Source organism: Schistocerca americana, chromosome 1 (genome assembly GCF_021461395.2).
Source record: "Schistocerca americana isolate TAMUIC-IGC-003095 chromosome 1, iqSchAmer2.1, whole genome shotgun sequence".
Taxonomy (NCBI): Eukaryota; Metazoa; Arthropoda; class Insecta; order Orthoptera; family Acrididae; genus Schistocerca; species Schistocerca americana.
This window is the reverse complement of record NC_060119.1, coordinates 377,156,005-377,174,501: the sequence shown is the minus strand read 5'-3', so window position 1 is coordinate 377,174,501 and position 18,497 is coordinate 377,156,005. Positions and strand designations below refer to the sequence as shown.

General features: G+C 40.7%; 1 protein-coding gene across 1 annotated transcript; it reads right to left on the bottom strand.

The window, feature by feature from the left end:
* Positions 1 to 721: 721 nt before the first annotated feature.
* Positions 722 to 17,690, bottom strand: LOC124547529. The gene is made up of 5 exons (XM_047125112.1): positions 17,445 to 17,690; positions 11,152 to 11,274; positions 7,730 to 7,846; positions 7,551 to 7,616; positions 722 to 1,015 (listed from the first exon to the last, which is right to left on the bottom strand). The coding sequence occupies exons 2-5, from the start codon at positions 11,255 to 11,257 to the stop codon at positions 849 to 851; spliced, it is 456 nt and encodes a 151-aa protein (XP_046981068.1). The 5' UTR covers positions 11,258 to 11,274; positions 17,445 to 17,690; the 3' UTR covers positions 722 to 848.
* Positions 17,691 to 18,497: the final 807 nt, after the last annotated feature.

Below are 18,497 nucleotides of genomic sequence, written 5' to 3'. Positions count from 1 at the left end.
TTTGTTTTATTGCAAAAAATTTCAAACGAAACTGATGCAGTAGCAATACAGGATGGTCAGAAACAGTCTGAAGAGCTTGTAAGGGTGTTGCACCGTAGTTTCTGCTGAGAAATAAATGTTAGAAAAAAATTCTATACGCTGCGCCGGTTGACGGATTGGTTAGCACTGAATAAGCCAGTCATGCCATTGTGCACAAATTCAAGCAGTCCGCCAGAGACTGTATTGCCAAACACGGTTTTCGTTTGGTTTCCTAAAGCCGACCAAGAGAGCCATACAAAAACTGAACACGGGACGGCAATAAGGATCGAATCCAAATGAAACGCTGAGCAGTCTCGTGTGCTATCGTATACGGTATGAGAACAACTGACAGTATTTGAATTTGGGCGCCGCAACAGCCTGACTGGCTAACTTCAATTCTGATTAATTCGGGAACGGAGCAACGTATGGTATTTTTTTCGGAATAATTGTTTCTCAGCGCAGCGTACTCTGTAACAGCCTTACACGCTTTTCAGATTGTTTCTGACCACACTGTACGTAAGTGTCCGGCGAGGTAGCTTCCATAACATGCCTTACCTATGGTGTTTCGTCTGTGATAGTACCATGACTTGAGCTTAGTCATGTTACAACTATTCGGCAGTTGACGGATATGTATGTGCAGCTAACAGTATCACAGGAAAAAAGACACTGGCTTGACGTTAACCTTGTTCTATTTATTTCAAATGTTGCCATTAATACTTAAAGTCTAGCAATATGGTACTGAATGCTTGGTTTCGAGATCTCCTTTGGCTTTTCGGAGATAGCATTTCGGCTTCAAAGTACTAGAAGAAGCGCAGCCATTACGGTTTCAGTCAGTGCTTCCAGGCTGGTGGTGGTGGAGGAGGTAACTCATGAATCGGTTCCAGCATTGGGCCATGGAACTCGGGTGACATACCAGGGTGTTCGTGGTGAGGCAGGAATTCGTGGTGGAATTCGGGGTACAGCACGTGCTTCCAGGTGTGAGGATGACTCTTGCGCTCTGGAATGATGCAGACAGACATAGAAAATAGAATATTATCACATCAGAAAAAGACATGAAATTTGTACTTATGTAATCCACTTTTCATAATCATCTGCAACCAAGTCCCTAAAGTACTTAACTTGGCTTTCCACTTATTAACTTAGCTTTGAAGAAAACTTTTTCTGTGTCCGGTATTACCTCTTACCTTAGAAACACGCTGGTGGCTTCTCTCGATTTATATATTATTCCAGGACCTAGTTTTCCCTACTGTCAACTACTAAGACGACCTCAAAAACAGCAATTCATGTGATATTAATGAAATTTCAGATAGTAATCCTGCAGTAATTCATTTTCTTAATAGCGTATCTAAGGTTTTAGTATTATAGGCTATTTTACCGACAGCTGGAAACATGCCATTGTTAAATCTCTTTCTAAGAAACGTGACCAACGGGTCCTTGGAATAATCATATATATTTCCTTACTGACACCCATATGATTTTTGCAAAATATTTGAGGAAGTGATGAAGAGTGGTGTCACACTTAAATAGAAACAATGTTGCAAATTGAAGTAATTCTCTATTATGAATGTAACATTTTCATTTACTCACAGAATATTACTAGCTTAAATATCGACTTATCATAAAATCCGTGGTAAGTGCCACAACTGCTGTATTGAAGAAATCGCTAAAAACTTCCAGAAAGAATTCCTTTTTGATATCCTTTTACTTTTTATAGTCTAAACACACGAAGACAGTTAATCTACAAACATTTTTAGACTAAAGTTACTGTAAAACATTTAACAACAAAAAAAATTGTTGATGGAACAAAACAAGAACAGGACTATGTGCCAACGTCTCTAACATAAAAACCGGGCTAAGCCTACCACTTATATCTGTAAATAAAGGGGTGTGGGAAGGATAATAATCTCTATGCTATTCATTTTCGGAACATAACCTACGACCAGCTTAGAGACAGAAGTGATGACACTTTCTGCAGGACCTGACCATAATTTTGCAGGACAATTCTCAAGCACGTACAGTTCAAGCTGTTACTGATTTGTCTGACTGATGGGGCTGCTAAGTGCTATACCACCTACTGCACTCCCCTGACTTAAGCCCTCGTGAGTTCAACTCGATTTCTAAACTGAAGGAAACAGTTCACGGCATTCGCTTCAGAACTGCTACGAATTCGTCGGGCAATAGACCGCGCCGCTCGAACTGTGAACACAACTGGCAATGCTAATAGTATCCTACGACTTCCACATTGCTGGCTACGGGTTATACACAATGCTGGTGACTACTTTGAAGGTCAGTAAAACTTTGAAACACGTATTTATTTTGTACGAGCTGTAAATAAATAGTTGCCACTATTAAAGTTCCAACCCTCGTACAACAAACAAACAGGGGAATTAGAGGCATTAAATAATTTCTTATTGCTACGAATAACCTGTTTGTTTGCTACTCAGCACAGTTAGCAGGTCTACTATAGTCCAGGAACCAAGTCAAACATAACCTAACGTGGTCTGCATAATCTAAACATACGTTAGCTTAAAACGCCACAGAAAACTCATAATCAAGCGAAGTTCTTCAAAAAAGCCGTAGCCCTAAGGCGTTAAGTTATCATATACACTTACCTGATCAGGTGGGCGTTGTTTTTGAGGCATAGTAACTTTCGTATTGTTCTCATATGGTTTTCTCTCGGCTCTTAGCTTCTTATTTATTTGGGAAACACTACCTTTGCCCTTTTGCCGACGTTTTCTTGTTTCATCCATCACATAAACCACAATAGTAAACACAACAGACAGGAACTTGAGCAAAATCGAATCTCAAATTAAAAATAACAGTACGGGCACATAGCCCCGATTTTGTTTCAGAACAGGTGGCTCTTAGCACCTGGCGCATTCTGGTGGCAATGTCTTAAACCACTTCCATACTGATTACTAAATAGCTCGGTTTTTACTGACGAAGGTTAGGCACATAGCACATATTTTGACAATAAAACGAAACTTTTTATTTTTGGCACTTAGATCAGATTTTATAATTAGTCGACAAATAAAATATTTTTTTATATTTCCGAGACATGTGTGATGGCATGAGTCTGGACTGGTGCCCTGAGCCTTACTTAGGATATGGGTTGCAACCAGGCAATGCAGCATTTCGCCATTTCCAGATAATGACCTGTCTACAGGTAGTATGTGGCAATGCTTGTTTTCCACATTAAAGAGCCTCTTTGGATATACTTATACTCCTGGGCCTGCCAGGCAGGTCATCTGCATGGGTAGGCTATGCATCAACACCTGCTGCTGTCAGTCTCTGACCCTGGATTGCTAACACACTTCTGGCACAGCTCCCATTGACGCAGCTGGGCTGCGAACCAACGACCACAGCCTGATAGCGTAGCAATCAGGTTGTCCTCACTCAGCCATCATCTCCACTAGACTGCCAGCCAGGGATCCTGTTGCTGTATCATCGTCTGTGTAGCAGCTGAGGTCCTTCCAGTTCCACGCTGCTTGTTGGGCCCAACGCTGCCAGACACAGTTGTCTGGTTCTCTGTCCAGAGTTCGACAGCTGGACATCACCACTGTCTCCCACGGGGTGGCCACTGGCCTTCTGCACTCTAGCCACCCAAGTCAGGATACTTTCAAATCATCTTAACTCAGCAACAGTCAAGGCCACTCACTACTGGAATGCCCTGTCTACAGCACTTGGAGCAGCTTGATCTCACTGGTGTGCCTGGTTGGAGGGTCCAACGCTAATTGCCTGTCGTCTGCTTACTGCAGGTGCATTGCACTACATCTGGTTATCATTAACAGTAACTCTTACAACATTTGGCTGCCTGCATCGTCTATGGCTACACCCACCTCCAGGAGAGAACCCTCGCCTACTCTACTGTCTCTGACACCATTTCTTTTGCTGTCAGAAGTGGGGCCCGTTGGACGCTGAAGTGGATGACAACGAAGGGCTGCAATAGCGGTTAAATATGTATGGCAGCAGCGAAGTAAGCAGTAGCAAGTACATGACTTACAACACTTGTAGGATCCTTGAATCCTTGGGTTTGTTTTCTTCTCCTCGTCCTGTTCCTATTATGTCAGGGTCTACACTCTGTTACAGTATCTGGGAATGGGTTAAGGGGTGAAACGATGACACCATTTGAATGTACCCTACGTAATTTGCCAGGGTACACAGCCCCATGGACCAAATTGAATGGCTACCTCAGCAGACTGACATATGCCAGGCAGTATAGAAAAAATACTTGGCTAAATAAGGAATGCTGTGGATACCAAGACAATCTAGGTCAATGTAAATAACAGGCAAATGCGAGATAGCCTTGTTGTAAATGAAGAACAAGGAATTTAGTCGGTACCAGTTTATGTGACATACCTGTACCAAACAGAGTGAGTGTTATAAACCATTAAAGTGTATGGTAGTAAAGGAGATAATCATTAGGTGACGAACAACATGCAGCCTGATAGTATGATGACCGCTAGATGAGTAGCCAGTGAATGCAATTTACTTCTAATAAGGTAGATGTGAACAGCCGTACAGTACTGACAAAGAAGAACATGGACTCATTAGGTGACGAAGAACATGCCGTTTGGTAGTTTGATGAGTACCAGATCAGTAGATAGTGAATGATATTTACCTCTAATAAGACAGTGGTGCAGCGCTGAAAGAGAAGAACATGGAGCAAATACTCTATGTTCAGGCTTTCCTTTCTTCGTATTATGCGACACTAATTCAGAGCGACAAGGGGCTGCAATACCACTGATTCGAGATGAGTCATTGGCGGTGATGTCATCAGTTCTATTGTTCCAGGTCCCTCGAGATACAGTGTGCATGATACCACAAAATCCGCCTTAGATATCTAGCCAAGCAAAGGAAATGATATTACGGGAGAACTTCTCAGGTATTAGGGAGTTATGACGAAGGATAATTATTGAGTGGTATTAAGGGACACAGGTTGAAGGTAGGAAAAGCGCCTGTGGTGGTTTGGTCCTGAGCGCTGGAAGAGCGCATAATGTTGTTTACCTAAGGTTACACAGAGCATGGCCCTGTGGGTCACACAAAGCGAAGTGGTGTGGTGGTTAGCACACTGGACTCGCAGTCGGGAAAATGACGATTCAAATTCGTGAAGGGTCAGCCTCATTTAAGTTTTCTATGATTTCCCTAAAGAGCTCAGGGAAATGCCAGCATGGTTCCTTTGAAATGGCGCAGACAGCTTCCTTCCCCATCCTTGAAACATTCTGAGCTTTAATTCTGTCTCTACTAACCGCGATGTCGACAGGACATTAAATCCTAATCATCTTTCCTCCCTTCGTAAATGTAGCTCATGTCTTCTTACTAGTTATTAAGAATCAGTGATTTCGAGGAAGATACTACAAATGTGGGTAAGATTAGTGGGGTTACAGTGATAGGATGCCTTTCTGATCTCCATCCCGTTTCATATGATGTGGAATGACACAGCTGCTTACCAGCCTAAAAAGGAAGAGTAGCAGTAAAGTAGTGCAAACCAGGACCTATAGACTCATTGTTCGTGTCTGACAGGAGTGAGACAATGAACATAGTGTAAATATAAAAGGGCCGTCCGCTGTGGCCGAGCGGTTTTAGGCGCTTCAGTCTGGGACCGAGCGACCGCTACACTCGCAGATTCGAACCCTGCCTCAGGCATGGATGTGTTTGATGCCCTTAGGTTAGTTAGGTTTAAGTAGTTTTAAGTTCTAAGTGACTGATGACCTCAAATGTTAAGTCCCATAGTGCTGAGAGCCATTTGAACCATTTTTAAATATAAAAGGAAAGAGGCACTAGAAGTTGTAGGTTGATTATGAGTCGTTACTTCAGACTAGAGTAGGAGAATGCAAAGTGTAAACATTTGTAAATATATTGGTGCTTCTGTTAGAGCATGAATTTGGTTGGCCAAATTATTCCTAGGAGGAAGGAAATGTCATGATAAGGGCCCAGGCAGAAGCCCATTCCACATCCACGATGTGGGTTGCAACCAGCCAATACATTTCACCATTTCAGCAGCTTCCTAATAGCGACCCAGTTCCCCAGGCAATGTCCAGTCTTTAGGCAGTTACTTCGACACTGAAGTATGCAGCAGTGTCTCTCTTCCACAGTAACAAGTCCTCTTTTGTTGAATACATAGCCCTGAGCCAGTCGAGGAGTGGCCTGACTATGTGACAACGACCACTATGTGGCAGTCTCTGCCATGGGATCACTGACTCCCTTCTGAAGCAACCTATCATCAAAACAGCTGGGCTGAAAGCCAACGATCGCTCCCTGACACGCTAAGAATCGAATCGTTTTCACTCAGCCGCCATATCCACGAGACTTCCCGATGGTGACCTTGCAGCCGCTGCATAGTCCAAGGTACAGGATGAGGTCCTCCAAGCTCAGTGCTGATGGGGTTCAACATCACCAGCACAACGTTCCAGCCATCGGTTCAGGGTTCGACATTCGGATGTCACCATCGTCACCCACCAGGCTTCTCACCAGCTTGCTCCTCCCTGATCAACTGACTTAGGGCACTGTCACGCCATCCTGACTCAGCAACGGCCAAGTGCGCTCACTGCTGGGCTGCTTGTTCGAGAAGCATTTACAGGAGCGTGGCCTCACCAGTGTACGTTGCTCTAGGGTTGAACGCACGCTGCCTGTTGTCTGCTTACTGAAAGCGAATTGCACTATGACTATTTTTGGTTAAAATCATCGTCTACTCCTCCACACACTCCAGTGAACCACAACCCCCCTCCGTTCTCCCCGACACCGACTTCACATAAAAAAGTTGGAGTTTTCTCGAATGGATGGGATTAGAAACAACTGGTCATAATCATATATTATAAAAAGAATGCAATATGTTATGCTGAATAATTCAATCAATTCTCGAAGGGGAAAATATTTTTTAATGACTGAAGGGATATCACAAAGTATTTTCGGCATGGTTCAATTTTTGGCGTCACTTCTCTTACTTACATATTTGACTAGCCTCCTACTGAACATAAAAGGGCAAGGTTGGCACTACTTTTGCAGACGACGCAGAAGTAATAGATAGTACTGTTAACCATGTTTTCGAAGAACTGCGCTTTCTGATTGGAGAACATGTATTAACAAATGGCTCTGAGCACTACGGGACTTAACATCTATGGTCATCAGGACCCTAGAACTTAGAACTACTTAAACCTAACTAACCTAAGGACATCACACACATCCATGCCCGAGGCAGGTTTCGAACCTGCGACCGTAGCGGTCACGCGGTTCCAGACTGAAGCGCCTAGAACCGCACGGCCATACAGGCCAGCCGCGTATTAACACACAAGTCTTGTGCTCCTCAATATTCACACCTCATATCGTTACATTTGGCATTGCTATACAAACAACATTCTCATATACAGAATGCTTTCATTTTAAATTATTCAATTAACCATCATTTCGCAAGAGGCACGTCAGGTCAACTGTATCGCAAGCATTCGGTTTTGGAATATGTGTCTTCTAACATTAAAGTTGTTTAAGTTATTCCTGTATTTAGAAACTTTTGAGGAATTGGGTTGTAGACTTACCACCAAGACTGCTAAGATAACAATCAACCTGGTTGCCACGTTTTGTACAGCCGTACCAATCGCTGACTGCAAGTGAATATAAACAATAATACATGATTAAAAAAAAGAAAACATTCTTGTTTTCATAAATATGGTGTTGTGAATTACAAATGAGTCTCGCTGTAGCTCTCAGAACTTACCCTTCCCAGACGCCGGCAGCAGTGGTTCGTGGGACCATGGACACAGTCTCAGCTGGCACGAGATCCTGTCGTCCACCAGGTCGCAGTTGTACCAGTTCTTTTTGCACGGCGGGGGATCTGCAAAGTTAGAGATTCTCATTTCAACTTATGTCTTCATACACACTGACTGTCAGACGTAGTCCTTTCATAATGTATCACTATTCTATGCTGTTGTCGAATTTTCATCACTAGGGTATAGTATATCTCCTGGAAGCCTCTCTTCAAAGAAACTTTTTCTGAATCATTTCCCTGGACTTTTTACGACTGATATCTCATTGAAATTAAGTTCAAACCATATTCAAAATAATATACGTAGTGTGGAATAAATCTGCCTCCTTCTGCTTCTTCTCGGTTGCTGCGCTGACCCCAGAACGGGCTGAAAGATGTCGGTTCTGTTAATAGTCTATAGCAATACCAGAGATATATTTAAAATATTTTAATCACATCCTTGGTGTAAATTATTCACTGATATGGCCAGTTTCCGGTCTCACATACAGTTCGAATTAAAGTAAAGTAGGTTGTTACCTACTACACTAGTTCATAAATTGTGAAATTGTCTTATTGCAGTAATTACACAACACTGTACCGTGCTTAAAAACAAATCACATATGACAAAAATTAAACGCACCAGTTCACCATATCTCTGTCCTCATACAATTTAAGGAACTCGAAACAATTAAGATAGTGAATAAAAGTAATCAGTAAGTCCACCAATATTAGCCTGCTAACCAGACATTGATCACAGGAGTCAATAATCTGCGTGTTCCTCTAATAAGTTCTCACTCGGAATTAATCAGTAATTACTGTCACAGAAGTCATAAATTAAACCCACGAGTGAAGAAAACGAACTGTACGCGCTATATGCGATTATTCCAGAATGTTAGTTACCGGACTATAAGGCACATTGCTCATGACACAAGACACAGGTGTCGCCCCCTTACTCTCAGCCGTAGACTGACCTCAGACGCCATATAGGTTTCACCTAAGAACAATGTTTTACATTACTCATAACTGACGGCAACCATCTTAAATAAACAATTTCATGACTCTCAAAATAACGAACTTTCTAGTTAGTGATTTAGTTAACACGTGCTGCACGTCAAATGGAACACAAAAAAGTATATCAACGAAATTGTACTGCCGAAGTTCAGAATCTAACAGTAATTTTGACATAATTTGTAACGGGAATTAGCTATGGTTTAAAGCTTTAATGATGATAAATTCGGAAGATAATTAGTTTCGGACAATTTTAGATACATTATGGAGAAGCTGGAGATAGGCGCTTGCAAATTATAGGCGTTAATATGCTGAAATATGTTTCCTACCGCTCACTAAATACGTAGGTGCATACTGTATTAAGCTTTTCAGTTAACCATATTTCGTAACTAACAAAGTTTCTGTGTTAATTAATTAGATCACTGCAACTATATTAGCAAGTAGTATGCAACGAGCAATGAAATTCAATGAGACTAAGCCTTTTTATGAATCTGACATTACTGTGCCCTTACTGGGTACTATATGCACTATCATATTGTCATCCTCAGAGTTTAGATAAAAAATTTAGAAAATTTGTGGAGACAGAAAGACATAGCAAATGAGATTGGATGCTAAACTTGCTTCGTCAAAAGTGTTTCAGAAAGCAATTTAAGACATTTCAGTGGATTAGTGTGCCTTGTATTGCTGGGAAAAAGTTCAACTCCACAGAGCGATAGAGAGGCTCAGAAAGCCGCAGAAATTTCCAACAAAATGAAACAGGGCTTCACAATTCTAAAGAAGTTAAAGTGTCCTCTCCAATGGCTCATTTCGATGGCAATAGATAAAGCGTGTGGGGCACGAATTATTTGTATGCAGTAATTGACAGCTCTTTAGTTTTTTTCCGGAATTTTATCAGAGTCAGTACGCTATCCAGCAGACTGTATAGAATGAGCTTAGAATAAGAAACCGTACCGCAGATGAAGAAATCATGCCTGAATTGCAGCAGCGGGTTTGAACCCAAATCGAACTAAGCGAGGAGGTCTCCCACATAATGATTATCTTTGAAAAATCTGGAAGAAAAAAAAAACAATCGTAAGCTAACATTGAAGCTCCTTGTAGCTGTATCACTGATTGAAACTAAATATTGGTGGCAAACAAAATCTGAGTATAACTTTATATACACAATTTTCATTTGCGAGTAAAATTCCTTCAAAACTCAATTCAGCCTGCTGAGAAAAGGAATCGCGAATCACATCATGTAATTATGAACCAACAAAGTGGAGCTAACTTTTTTGGAACGGAAAACATGTGGTACCTTCCTGTACCCCGTTGTTTATGTTACGATACTCGTATACATTGGGTATTTTGATATATTATTAGAAGTGATAGTTTCGATAACCCTCAAGAAGCAACGTAGTATTAATGTCGCCCAATCCCAACAGTGTGCATCGCACATTAATAAAAAGTTCCATTTGAATTTTTCCTCTGCAATATAATCTGAGTTTCGGTAATTTAATATCCGTGTACTTCCGTAATGCTAACGCTTTTACTTATCTTTCCAACAGCTATCAAACTTAGTTAACCAGTGCATCGTTTCGTGCAGAATTTAGTAATTTCTTCGGTATGCTAGCTCATAACAATGTTACTGCTATTAATCACAGAGGAAAATTTTGACGCTTGCTTATACTCTTATTTGTCTCAAATCTTAATTCGATAGCGGTACAGGTGATGTATCATAATCTTCTTCTCTACTTGAAAAATCTGTTGTATCATTCAAATAAAAAATAGGCACAAGACAACTCCCACAGTACTAACGACGAGGGCTGTTTCGCGTTCGACCACAAACAAGTACGTAACCCAGTTTTGTTTACGTTTCTACAGCAACGCCTCACTGTTGCCTCAGCGATAGAAGATTACGGCTCTGAGGCAGTAGTGATGGCCGCCTTTGGCATCTCGCGTTTGAAAGCTGGCATCAATGCTGCCGTTTATTAGGGGTCTTCTTTCGCCATACCGTGTACACATATCCCGAATAAAAAGAAGATATAGGAAACACGCATACTTCCAAACATTCTTCAGGCACTCATATTCTTCACAAGCTTGCACACAAGCACAAACAATTTGACATCCTGTCACATGTGAGATTTAATTACATATCACTCCCATACGGAGATCATACTTCGAAACCAAATGCACTTCCCACAGGGTTACAAATTGTCACATAGTTCAGGAGCTCTCTCCCATTTGAACTCAAATTATTACATAAATCCCTCGGATGTGACAGTTTCAAGTAGCCAAAATTGTCTTTTGTATTTTGATCCATAAACACTAAAACCCTATGAAGCTGCTGTCACTCATATATCAATACTACGTCCATTACAGCGAATTAGCAAAAGGAGAAAACTGATTACCTTCGTGATGCCATTCAATGGGTTCTGTCTTCGTTGTGTCCGATTTAGAACAAAATCTCAGCGTAAATTTTAGTTGTCCTGCGTAGTTGATAAAATTGTATATCATTCCAAACTCATCCTGTCCTGTAAAAAGATATGTACATGTGATATAAAACACTATATTCATTGATGTAACAAGCGTCATCACAGGATAAAAACAAGCTCTACGACTAAATTTTTGAAGGCGGGTAGCTGAAAACAGATGAGCTCATGTAAATGAGGGCCGGCGACTGTGGTCGAGCGGTTCTAGGCGCTTCAGTCTGGAACCGCGCGACCGCTACGGACGCAGGTTCGAATCCTGCCTCGGGCATGGATGTGTGTGATGTCCTTAGGTTAGTTAGGTTTAAGTAATTCTAAGTTCTAGGGAACTGATGACCTCAGCTGTTGAGTCCCATAGTGCTCAGAGCCATTTGAACCATTTTTTGTAAATGAGGGAGCTATGATGTTCGAAGATTCATGATTTAGATATTTCATGCTGACGTACGAACGTTTCTCGTGCGCCTAGCTCTACTTCAGATGAAAATTCCTATGTTACAAAGAATAATCAATTACATTCGGAAATATCTGCTTTAGTGTATAGAGAACTAGTATTGCCAGAGAAAAAAATGGCCAAACAGTACGAGTAGTACATGAGCTACGAAAGAATCAACAGATACTGTCAATAACTGATATATTCCTCTGCTACAATAGACATCCTACGCTAATTTTATGTGCCAGAAGACAAGCGCCTGTGTCCTCGGATGCTAGTATGTGTGTAGTTTGTCGGTTTTATGTCAACCGGTGTTTCGCGTGTCTACTTGGAATAAAATGCACGGAACAATAGGGAGCAGTCAGGACGTTATTTATTTACAGTTGCATTTATATTTTTTTGTAGGCTCAGTATTCGTTACTTTGTTTTGGTACTCATGACTTCAGAAATAGTCATTAGCCGAAACTCATATTTTGACATCAGTTTCAACGGGCGTTGGTCAGGCATGCAGAAGCACTGAGACAGATCCGTGATGACTGGGTGTTGTGTGATGTCCTTAGGTTAGTTAGGTTTAAGTAGTTCTAAGTTCTAGGGGACTGATGACCATAGATGTTAAGTCCCATAGTGCTCAGAGCCATTTGAACCATTTGAGACAGATCACTCTTCTTCACTTTGCATAGGAGTTTGTACATGTGCATCTGTGTGTGTGAGTGTGTGTGTTTTCTCTAGCAGCAGCAGTGCATTATCCAACCGTTATAGTGATGTGAAAGTAAGATGGGAGGTGTGTGATGCATTTTGCACTGAGAGGAACTGAGCATTCTTTGCGGCGTCGTGCCAGAGTAGTTTGTACGCTATACACTCCAGCCGTTGCCTCTCTTTGTAACTTGCAGCTCTGGGTTAAGCGCCACATCGTTATCAATGCTTCTGACTCTCCCTGGATGAATTTATATGCTCGATGAACTAGATCTATCTGTTACTGACGTAATAATTGTTGTGTTTTCTTTGTGGCAGCCATAATCACTTCAGTGGCTAAGACCCTCTCTGTGCTTTAAACTAGCAGGGAAATCAACATTGAATGTTCTATGCACACCCCGAAGCGTGCTGCCCAGTCATATGCAGCGGAAAGACGCTTTTGGTTGGAGTGCCGCTCAACGACCCGTTTCTCTTACGTGTACAACTTTATAACAGCTCCATCTGACGGCCCTAACCACACATACTCCCACACCTTGAGGCACTGTCTGTGGATTAGGCATTAAATTCAGGACGTTGGCGTATAGCCTGATAATAAGAAACTGTACGCCAACATCTCTTCTGAATTTGGTGCAGATATCCTGCCGTCAGGATTCGAACCAGCTGCCTCCTGGCAGAGAAAACAAATGTACGCTAACTACTATAATGATGAAACTGGTTGATCTGACTGTATCTGCCTCTAAAGATTACGATTAGCTGCTTATGTGACATTTGTTATCTCTCTGAGCCCGGATATTATGATCCAGTGAATATATTTAAGTGTTATAAGTATCAATATTAAATTTATCTTTCAGAATATGCACCATGACTAGAGTTTTCCAATCATATAAGGAGGTTTGATTACCACTTTATAAATTCTGCAGTGTCATATCCGGCGAACTGACATTTCACGAAAAGTGCTCTTGGTCCAAAAACAAGGTTTTCAATTTGTGTTTAGTGTTATTTCACATTTTAATTTTCAGTGTCCATACTTTTTCAAATAAATTCATAAAACTTTGTCAGCATCACCAGGAAGGATTCAGAATTCACACCCATTGCAGTGGAAGCTCGAAAACATAACAAAATACATTTTTTTACGTGCGAAATTTCATCATTTTTTCACTTACTAATGGCTGCATTTGTTGCTATAGGTATACTTTTCTTCATAAGTTAGAGAGATTCTTCGATGAATTTTGCACAGCATACATACCATACTCACAGGTGTATGAAACTCTAGAATTTATTTAATTTATGAAAAAACGAATGAACTGTTATATTTTAAACTTCATGTTGAGGAAAAACACAAATTTTATAGTTAATTACCTCAATTTTTACCACAGTTTTAACAGATTTGGAAAATTCTAGAGTTTCATACACCTTTAAGTATGATTTGTATGCTGTGCAAAATTAATCGAAGAATCTCTCTTACTTATGAAGAGAAGTGTACCTATAGCAACAAATGCTGCCATTAGTAACTGAAAAAAATGAATAAATTTCCCATGTAAAAGAAATTACTTCATTATGTTTTAGAACTTCCACTGCTATGAGTGTGAATTCTGAATCCTTCCTGGTGATGCTGACAAAGTTTTATGAATTTATTTTTAAAAGTATAGACACTGGAAATTGAAATGTCGTGTAGTGCCTCTCTTGCTCCAAGTCGGCCCGTTTGACGTCCTACCCCCCTTAACAGTCTGTCTCCATTTTTCACGGTCTTCTGCTTCTCGGAGCTCTCCCATGTTTGGTGCGTGTTCTCCTTTAGATGGTCTATTCATCATCTCAGTGGTCTTCACTTAGATCTTATTTTGCCTTGGATGATCATCTTTTCAAAGTTATCTTCCTGTCGTGAATTATGAGACCTAAGAACTGTAGGGTTCGCTCGAAACAGATACTGGACAATCTCTGCTCCATGCCGAGTTGTTGAAAGATCGATTTTCTGGTCCTTTTTTTTTTCATCCAAGATCTCAGCTTTATCATGTGCCTTAAAAATTACTTTTATACAGAATATTTAAATTACGTAAAATTTGCTCTTTGCCTTTTTATACGAAATACTTTTACTATCGATGGCGGTAGGAAACTAACTGCAATACTAAACACGTAACTGTGATTCGCTCTGGATGTCAACACGTGGTATTGTTAAATACAATGAAATCTTTACACTACAATACCTCGCGATTAGCGTCCGCAACAAATAAAATGTGCTTGTTACCTCCTTCCAAAAGACTCGTCTCTCTATCGAGTCATCTCAAAACATCCTCTGTCTTCAATTACCCATCAGGGAGCATGGCAAATAGAATTCCATTCTCTGTGCTGTAGGTCCGACATCCAAGTTCCTCACTCTGCCAGATACACACACACACACACACACACTGTCTCTCTGGCCGATGAATGCTTCCCTCGCTCGGCCAGCCCTCAATCAATGATAATAGAACTTCTGGTAGCCAAAGAATATGTTATTACTCATGTGTTCAGCCATGTGAAGATGCTCGTCGTGGTAAACATTACAAATAAACTGTCAAATGTAGCAAACAAACTATTATTTCACATGATATGTACATCTTTCATAAGAGTTCATGATTTGAGATCATTTCATACAGAGACAACACTTTTGGAAGAAGGTAACAGACACAAAGTTTTATTTGTTACAAGCGCTAATCGCGAAGTATTGTAATGTAAAGATTTCATTGTTTTAAAAGGTTTTCAGAAATTACTGCAACCAGTCGCCTTTTATGTAGATGTATTTTATTTAACCATGACCGGTTTCGAGCTGCCTAGCAACTCATCATCAGATGGTATATACATTTAGTGCTTTTTTGTACCCATTGTGTGGGTGGTTGAGTATCTGTGGAGATAAATCTTTCTGCAGGTATACATATATCTCTTTTAGGACGTATTTTTGAAACCATTGTGTCTTGTTTTTCACAATTTCACAAGTTAAAACTTTCACTAGATGTATATTACTTTTATGAGGCACTGTTGGAAACATATATCTTGTTTTTCGTAATCATCGCTGAACACACTTAGCCACAGATACGAATACAGGATTTACACATTATAAACATTGTTTATAATGTGTAAATCCTGTATTCGTATCTGTGGCTAAGTGTGTTCAGCGATGATTACGAAAAACAAGATATATGTTTCCAACAGTGCCTCATAAAAGTAATATACATCTAGTGAAAGTTTTAACTTGTGAAATTGTGAAAAACAAGACACAATGGTTTCAAAAATACGTCCTAAAAGAGATATATATATACCTGCAGAAAGATTTATCTCCACAGATACTCAACCACCCACACAATGGGTACAAAAAAGCACTAAATGTATATACCATCTGATGATGAGTTGCTAGGCAGCTCGAAACCGGTCATGGTTAAATAAAATACATCTACATAAAAGGCGACTGGTTGCAGTAATTTCTGAAAACCTTTTCACACCACAGTCGCAGTGTTCCACATCCACAATGGATAAAAGTCCTAAGATTTCATTGTATTTAACAATACCTACGTGTTGACATCCAGGACGAATTATCAGTTATGTGTTCAGAATTGTAGTCAGTTTCCTGCCACCGCCTATTGTAAACATATTTGATACATAAAGGCTAAGAGGAAATTTTATTTAATTTAAATGTTCTGTTTAAAAGTAATTTTTATGGTATATGACAATGCTGAGAGAAAGTTATTGTTCATGCTAGTTCGAGTTAATTTTCTGTTTCATAGAAAGGATTCAGTATAACTGCAGAATTCTTTCCCTAATACATACATCATTCATGTTGGTTGTTTTCTTTTCATCATAAAGCAGTTACATGCAAAAAGGAGCTTTATTCAAACGGACCTCGGCCGCCAAGATATACGCACATAAAAAGCTTTAGTTACTTATGATGCTGAATTGAAACCAAATACCTACAGATTTTCATAAGCTGTTAACAGTTGCTTACGTAATTTTTTGTATTAACTTACTTCACGTTATTTAGTGTATTTTATTTCATTTGTGCACAATGACATTCCCCCACAATCATAGAGTACATCATGAATATAATACTTGAACACAGTGAGTAGTAGCAACAACTACTAAAAGAGGGATGTGGAGGGTGTTGGAAATGGACAATTGTTAGAAACCACGCTGACATTCGCTTTGAGTGAGACAAAACATCTGAATGTGAATGGCTGTATCCAGCGAAATTCATGACTCTCTTTTACGAGACAAGCTTTCCTAAATTCCATTCGGTTTTGCATGGTGCAATAACGGCACTCACACTTGAATAGGTGCTGGGTATTTCTGCAAAATCTAAAAGAATGTGGTCTTCTAACTTGGGATTAAGATACTCATGGCCATGAAACCCTCCTGCAGTTTGTTGAAGATGTATATGCCAGAGCAATTCGCACTTTCATTAATGATGAAAATACGTGCTCCGCACATGCAGATCGTTGTACTGTCTCATGCTAACTGAATGCAACCGTTCCTTTCTTTTCTTTTTTTAAAAAAAATTCTAGAGTTTCATGCACCTGTGAGTATGGTATGTATGCTGTGCAAAATTCATCGAAGAATCTCTCTAACTTATGAAGAAAAGTATACCTATAGCAACAAATGCAGCCATTAGTAAGCGAAAAAATGATGAAATTTCGCACGTAAAAAAAAATTATTTTGTTATGTTTTCGAGCTTCCACTGCAATGGGTGTGAATCCTGAATCCTTCCTGGTGATGCTGACAGTTTTATGAATTTATTTGAAAAAATATGGACATTGGAAATTAAAATGTCCTGTGATGCCTCTCCTGCTCCATGTCGGCCCGTTTGACGTCCTACCCCCCTTAAGAGGTTTGTGTAGCGGGTCACCAACTTTCAACTATGAAAGACCGAATGTTGATGATGAAGGTGTTTGTTAATGAAAATGGTCTCATCAGTGCCCAGCAACGCAGTGGGTAAAGCAAAAAGCAAAAGAACGCTATGCGTCGAGTGCTGGTCGAGTCTGATTCAGTTACTAAAAGGAGTGTCTGATAGTAGTGAAATTAATATCTCTGGAACTCTTTAAAAGGCTCAGTGCAAAATACTCGTACGTACCTGGGATGTGGCTTTTGTTGCTCGAGTGGAGGGAGCGTGTCCAGAGCACGGCGACCGGCTCGATGGAGCCGCGCTTGACGCTGGTGGCGCAGATGATGCCGCCTTTGTCGTGCCCCCGGCACCAGTACCAGTTGTACAGCAGGTCGCACGACGGCCACGGCGCATGCGCTGGAGCCGGGTCTGCAACAGTCGTCGCTAGGGGTGGCCAACAGAGCCTGATGGCTGGCGTTTCCCACCAGTACGAACGTTACGGGGAAATCCGGAACTACCACAGGAAGAGAAAAGCAAATTCGAGGCAGGCCAGAGGATCTGGTTGGAATGTACATTTGGCCAGAGCATATCTGATCGGCAGCTGTAATTGAAAAGTAACTCAAAGATTCTGACTGGTACGCCCTTCATAGGAAGCGAAAAGGAGACGGAATAGGCGGTCATCTCATGAAAGTTAGGGGATGAGCCCGTTTGCTGGTTGTTCGTATAACATTTTTTAAATCTTTGCGTTCTACATCTACATCTACATCCATACTCCGCAAGCCACCTGACGGTGTGTGGCGGAGGGTACCCTGAGTACCTCTATCGGTTCTCCCTTCTATTCCAGTCTCGTATTGTTCGTGGAAAGAAGGATTGTCGGTATGCTTCTGTGTGGGCTCTAATCTCTCTGATTTTATCCTCATGGTCTCTTCGCGAGATATACGTAGGAGGGAGCAACATACTGCTTGACTCTTCGGTGAAGGTATGTTCTCGAAACTTTAACAAAAGCCCGTACCGAGCTACTGAGCGTCTCTCCTGCAGAGTCTTCCACTGGAGTTTATCTATCATCTCCGTAACGCTTTCGCGATTACTAAATGATCCTGTAACGAAGCGCACTGTTCTTCGTTGGATCTTCTCTATCTCTTCTATCAACCCTATCTGGTACGGATGTCACGTAACAGTTTCACATCCTTTTCTTTATTTATTCGTTCCTGTTTTTATACTCTAACTTGAAAGCCTTCTAAAGTTATAATTTTTTTCATGTTGTTGTGGTCTTCAGTCCTGAGACTGGTTTGATGCAGCTGT

Excerpts from the sequence above, each read along its gene's own strand:
- LOC124547529 (XM_047125112.1), bottom strand. The coding sequence starts at position 11,257 with ATGATATACAATTTTATCAACTACGCAGGACAACTAAAATTTACGCTG. Across the intron at positions 7,847-11,151 it reads CATTGAATGGCATCACGAAG|ATCCCCCGCCGTGCAAAAAG; the intron begins GTAATCAGTTTT and ends CTAACTTTGCAG. Across the intron at positions 7,617-7,729 it reads GCTGCCGGCGTCTGGGAAGG|TCAGCGATTGGTACGGCTGT; the intron begins GTAAGTTCTGAG and ends ATTCACTTGCAG.